Genomic DNA, 6,064 nt, shown 5'->3' with positions numbered 1-6,064 from the left:
ACACACACACACACACACACACACACACACACACACACACACACACACGCAGTGCTGAGAGAGAGAGAGAGAGAGAGAGAGAGAGAGAGAGAGAGAGAGACAGACAGGGAGGGGGGAGAAGAAAGGAAGAAAGAAACAAAAAGAAACAAAGAAACAAAGAAATTTTTAGAATGAGGGCCAATCAGACAACTCAGTGAGTAAAGATGCTTAGCCCTGAGCTTGAGGACATGAGTTTGAGTCCTTGGACCCACGCAGTAGAAGAGAGCAGACTCCTGTGGGTTGTCCTCCGAGGGTCACAGGATTACCATGGCACAGCCCCTCATAAATAAATGTTTAAAAAGTAACAGGATCCAACAGAGTCCACTAACCTGGACCCTGGGGCTCTCAGAGTCTGAACCACCAACCAAAGAACATGCACAGGCTGGACCTAGGCCTCCCCACACATATGTAGCAGATGTGCAGCTTGACCGTCATGTGGGTCTGATCAACTGGAACAGGGGCTGTCCTAAAAGCTGTTGCTTGTATGTGGGATATGTTCTATCAGCGGGGCTGCCATGTCTGGCCTCAGCGGGAAAAGAAGTGCCTAGCCTCGAAGAGACTTGAAGTGCTAGGGTCAGGGAGGGGGGATACTCAGGAGGTCCCTACCTGCTCAGAGGAGAAGGGGGAGGGGGATGGAGGAAGGATTGTGGGATGAGGTGACCCAGAGGGGGCAGTGAGCAGGATGTAAAGTGAATAAGTAAAAAAAAAAAAAACAAATAAAATTAAACTTAAAAAAGTAATAGCATCAAGGTCTTTTTCTATATGAATATGTTTACAAATGATTAATTTGAAAGCTACATTCTTTTAAAAATAATAGCCAGAAGAATACATCCTGTCAGGTTAAAATACTGGCATCTTGACAACATTAAAAAAAAAACCTGGATGAAAAGTCACAAAAGATAAAACTTAAATCAGCTGACCAAACCACAGTGATGTAACTAGCAATGAGTTCTAGCCTGTGGTGACTGTGTGATCTGGGCCAGGAGGGGCGTGGTGGCAAGACTCCTCCCACCAAAGGTGAATGGCATGTTCCGAGCTCGCAATGTTTGTCAATGGCCTCCAGGGCTTGTAACCAGTGTAGCACCTTCTGTGCTGACTAAGAGTTAAGAGGGATCCCTCGGGACATCCTGGAAAAGTGTAAACCTCTCAATGACACCCATTGAGCTGGGACTACAATGTTTCTCTCTTTTGGGTGTCTTGTAGGCAGCTTCCGGGCCAGTTCCTGCCCACAGGCGAGCACAGCCAAAAGGATTACTTACTGATACATCTTTGCCCATGCTCCAGTAAGCAACCCTAATGAGACCCGTTGAGTCATTGCAAAGAATCTAGGAAAGTAGAGGAGGGGTTACTTGGCAAGAGGATCGGGAGCAGGAGAGGGAGAGAGGGGAGAGAACAGATGAGGGTTGTGGAGTATGATCTGAATGTGATATGCATGTACTAAACGCCATAACGGAACTCTCCGTTATGGCATAATTAATACACATTAATAAAACATTCTTTACAAACGACACCACAGAGTCAGTATCTGTGGTTATCCAGAGTTACTGTATAATGAATTTAACCAGCTAATCTTAAGGAAACCACCACAATGAGTAGCAACTGCATGTTTCCTCTCTCTGGGCCCATGTCTTCCCTGTCTGGGAACTGAGAATCCACTCACTGAGTTTTTTGGTAGCTAGCCTCGCCCATGCAAAGAAGCCCCAGCTAGGTAACTGTTCACCACCTTTCAGATAAAAAACAGCCAGGAATATATGCAGCCTGGGTCTCTGTACAGTCATATGGAAACACAGCCTGTCCTCCTGCCTGTCCTTCTGCCTTCCACTCTGAGGGCGAGGGCTCTGTGCAATCAATGCTTCTGTCAAGCCAGCAGCCTGGTCTGTGCATGGCCATGCAACCAGTTGTGGATGCTGTGTTTGGAATATGCCTCGATTCTCATAAGCTACACTGATCTGTTGTCGGGTGTGGCAGGACCAGCTCTCCTGACACCCTTCCCCAGTACTGCACAGTGAAGGGACTTAGAACCAAGTCACAGAGGAAGGTAAGAGATCCGACTCCTTCAGACAGGTAAGCTGGGAAGCAGAAAGGCTCCCAGACCTCAGGGGAAGTCAAACTTGTACAGACTCACCCTGCTGCCTCCCAGATGTGCCAACATGGGCACAGATATCACCTGCTTTCTTTAGCTTGACCTTCCGAGATGTTCACTGTGCAGAACAGTTATGAGGTATTGGTCAAGTCTGCACTAGACACTACATGCTACTGCTGCCTCCCTTACCTTCTGCAGGGGCATGGTTCTTCCTGGACTACTGAGTGCACTGCAGAAAAGCCTTAAGGATAAACTTTGTTTTGTTTTAGTTTTTAGGTTTTTTTTTAAAATACAAGACGTCATATAGTCCAGGCTAACCTCCAACTTGCTGCATAGCAGAGGCGAGCCTTGAACCGATCCTCCTGAGTGCTAGGATGAACTCAGGATTCTGTGCACTCTGGGCCAAGAGTCTACTAATACCAAGCCCCATCAGTCACAAGTATCTCGTCTAGAATCTTTAAGAGTAATATGCATTAGAGTTAAATTTAAAAAACATTATAAAATAGTCAAAGGACTTGTGCAGTGTTGATATTATTGATTCCTAGTTTATAATTTGTTAAGTAAGTGAGCATAGCTTTTCTATACTTAGCCTTGATCCTGGGTGTGGGCAAACAAACTTTTAAATGATGGCTGCTCCTTTCTGGGCTCGGTGAGTCCAACAGGCAAAGAAGAGAGCTCAGAGGAGCTCTTCCAGCTAAGACCTCTGCTGGAAAAACCACTATCCTGTGTTGCTTCTAGACAATGACTAGGCAGCCAGGCTTTCTGTTGCTAGAGCTCTTTGGAATACTCCTAAACTTGGGCAAAGGGGCTCTAGACTGACTGCTCAGTGAAGTCTAGAATACAAGGGGCTCTAGACTGACTGCTCAGTGAAGTCTAGAATCCTTCAGAAGGGGTTGCTGGTGTCTACACCAGAGAGCAGATCCTACATGAGTGATCAGAGGAAATGGAGAGGGGACACCCCAGGTTTCCAGGTTTTCTCATTATCTATCCATCCATCCATCTATCCATCTATCTATCCATCCATCCATCTATATATCTAATTTCCCTCTTCCCTCCTTTCATTATTTCCTTCCTCCTTCCCTCTTTCTTCTTCCTTCCCTTTCTCCCCTCTTTTGAATTAGCAGGAAAATAACCTAGAAAATGGTGGCTGTAGTGAGAGTTCCCAAACAAGAAGAAAAGTAAGAAATCATTCGATTTCTTCTGGTCTCATCTTCATGTGAAGCTCTAGGAGACTCGACCAGGCTCTCCAGTTTCCCCTCACCGTCAAGCCAAACGCAGGCAGGGCCAATAAGGCTGTTCAAATGGTGGGCAGGGCAAATTGGGTTAGTGAGCTCCACAGAAAGGATGCCCACCTCCTGCGTTTCAATCCAGCTCTACTGGTCCAGGTTAACACCCAACCAGAGGTCACCATCCATGTCACTGCGGATAAAGTCAGAGATGAAAGCCGCCTGGGGCCAGCCATGACTTCTGAAGGATGCCCTAGGAATCCCAGACCTGGGAGGGGATCTGAGTCGCTCTGTTCTCATTTCTTCTCTAAAAAGGAGAGGTTCGGGCACAGAAAGGAACATTCAACGGACAAGGTGGGGAATAGCCCATGGGATTCATGGAAAACAGATATAGAAAGGTAAGATACAACTCTCCCTCTTTGGTCATCCCCTGCACTGTTAGCCCTTTGACCTTTTCCTCCTGCTCTGTACTGGTGGGGTGGGCAGGGGCACATGGCCAGCTGCTGTTTTCAGATCTCAGGCTGTCTCAGCATCGACCCACTTCCTGCCAGAGAGGTTCCCATCGTCAGTGTCTGGTGGTCCCCAGTTCCGTTGCGTATACAGCAGAGGGGATAGGGTGGACCTGAGGATTCTTACCAGCACTCGATTATTTTTTAATGTCCTAAAATGATGTTATGCTTCATCCCGAAGGCCGTGTCAAAATCAGTTCAGAAAAGGGTCTGTTAGCCGGCCCCCCTTACCATCGAGGTAAGCCCTCTGCCCACCTCCACTGTGAACACCAGCAGCCTACTGCACAGCGCAGTGTAGCGTACCTCAGGGAAGAAAAGTGAAAATCTTGCTCCTTGTGCGCCCCCTGTTTCCTCCTCCCTGCCGGTGCTGAAAGGATCAAGATTGGAGCCGCAGCAGAAGCCGGAGGGAGAGCGGACACCCTTACCTTTGCGGACCTGCTGGATGTATCGCGCTAGCAGTGCGCCCAGGCGCGCTCGGGGCTCGCCGTCCGGCCGGAGCACAGCCCTCAGCTGCCTTCGGGGCGTCTCCTCCGCCCGCTGCTCCACGGAATCGGTAGCTTCTGCAGGGACTACCGGCTGCGCCAGGGCGCCTGCGGCCAGGACTGCCATCACCACGCACAGACATACGCCGCTCTTCATGGCTATGGGAAGCAAAGGCGAGGACCATGAACCAAAGGCTGGCCTTGGCGTGCTGCAGCCCAAAGTCCCGCACACAGAAGTAGGCTGAGGCTGAACGTGGGGCTACAGCCGCGCCAGATTGGCTCAGCCATAGCCAAGCGAAGTTCCTAGCTGCGCCCTGGCCACCGTGCGCCTCGGGACACTTCTGCCTAGCTTTTGTGTTATCCACACCCAAGACCTGGGAATCCAACCCGATTTTCTGCCCCGTTCAGAAGCAGAGCCTTCTCCTGTTTTACTGAAGTTCCAGGGCGCCTTTGTAGCTTATCTCTCTTCTAACCAGAAAAGCACAGAATGAAGCATCTCTCTTTCTCTCTCTCTCTCTCTCTCTCTCTCTCTCTCTCTCTCTCTCTCTCTCTCTCTCTCTGTGTGTGTGTGTGTGTGTGTGTGTGTGTGTGTGTGTGTGTGTGTGTGTGTGACAAAGACACAGAAAGAGACAGAGAGAGAGAGACAGAGAGAAAGGCAGATAGATAGACATGGGGAGGATCTTCCTGGAGAGAAATGCGGGAGATTAAATTAATTCATTACATTAAACATGGCAGGACAACGGGAAACGCCGTTTTAAGTGTGGGCCCATAAAGAGAAGCTGTATTTATAGAGATTCCTCTGCGTTTTACGGGAAGCCACTATACAAAGCAAAAGCCAGAAATCTGTGCCCAGTCCTCAGATGTGGCCAAAGCCCCGCTACATTTGAGAACTGAGCAGATGGGTCCTATATCATAAAGATGTGTTTCTATTCCCCAAAGCTCTGATTTTTTTCTTAATGCAGCGTTTAGAAAATAGGCATGTCTTAAAACCTCTAGGTAGTTTCTTTTAAATGATTGCAAAGTGCTCCAAACAGCAAGGAAACCCTAAGAATGGCTATTCCCAGCTTTGCCATAAACAGAACACACAGAAGAACAAGTCTCTCTGCAGCTGTACACACCCAGACGCATTTTAAGGTTATTTCTGACTTCAGGAAATCTTTCCAGCTGTCAAGAGAGGGAAGGCACAGCAAAAGGAAAGACTAAACGGCAAGAGGTGCGAGGCTGCAGGCCAATATTCTTCACATTCATGATTCTTGGATCGACCAGCTACTTACCTTTGGATGGGGAATCAGCTGCCTTGGCGGTTTCCAGCGGAGAAGGCTGCAGTCCAACTAAGTTGAGGGCAGGCGGGAGGGCGACTGCTCTTAAATAGCCCCGCCCGGTTCGCAGCCAGTCATCCGTTTACCCAGTGCTGACGCAGTCCGGCAGGACACGTGCTCAGAGGCAGCCACTGGAGAGACCACCGATTGATGTGGGCCCCGGAGAGAAGGGAAGCGGGCCAGTGAACAAGGATAGCCCCTCCCGGGCGGGGTACTTTGTCAGAGTCGTACTCTTTATCTAAAGAGCTTCCTTCCCACCTGTTCGGCGCCTCTGCAGAGTCCACTTCGGGGAGGGTGCTACCCCTACTCCCGGTGAGAAACAGGAGTTTATCTGGAATGGAGAGGCTGACCACGCTCACTGAGCTTTGGGGATCAAATCCTTCAAGGAAACTGGGGGACCCTCACA

The 6,064-nt window shown here is 49.1% G+C and overlaps 1 protein-coding gene across 2 annotated transcripts in view; it reads right to left on the bottom strand.

Moving 5' to 3' along the window:
- Cck (cholecystokinin) overlaps positions 1-5,721 on the bottom strand; it is a 6,677-nt gene extending 956 nt beyond the window's left edge. Inside the window, exons 1-3 of one of the 2 annotated variants that reach the window (XM_028767437.1) lie at positions 5,614-5,703; positions 4,283-4,498; positions 3,384-3,541 (exon numbers count right to left, since the gene is read on the bottom strand). In XM_028767437.1, coding sequence (XP_028623270.1) covers positions 3,420-3,541; positions 4,283-4,496 — 336 coding nt within the window. In that variant the 5' untranslated portion in view covers positions 4,497-4,498; positions 5,614-5,703 and the 3' untranslated portion in view covers positions 3,384-3,419. Of the gene's footprint in view, positions 1-3,383; positions 3,542-4,282; positions 4,499-5,613 lie in introns of both variants that reach the window. The other variant, XM_028767436.1, reaches the window with a different exon arrangement.
- Positions 5,722-6,064: the final 343 nt, after the last annotated feature.

The sequence above is a fragment of the Grammomys surdaster genome, unplaced genomic scaffold (assembly GCF_004785775.1).
Source record: "Grammomys surdaster isolate TR1022 unplaced genomic scaffold, NIH_TR_1.0 172, whole genome shotgun sequence".
NCBI classification, from domain to species: domain Eukaryota; kingdom Metazoa; phylum Chordata; class Mammalia; order Rodentia; family Muridae; genus Grammomys; species Grammomys surdaster.
The sequence above is the reverse complement of the archived record's forward strand: the minus strand, read 5'-3'. Positions and strand labels throughout refer to the sequence as shown.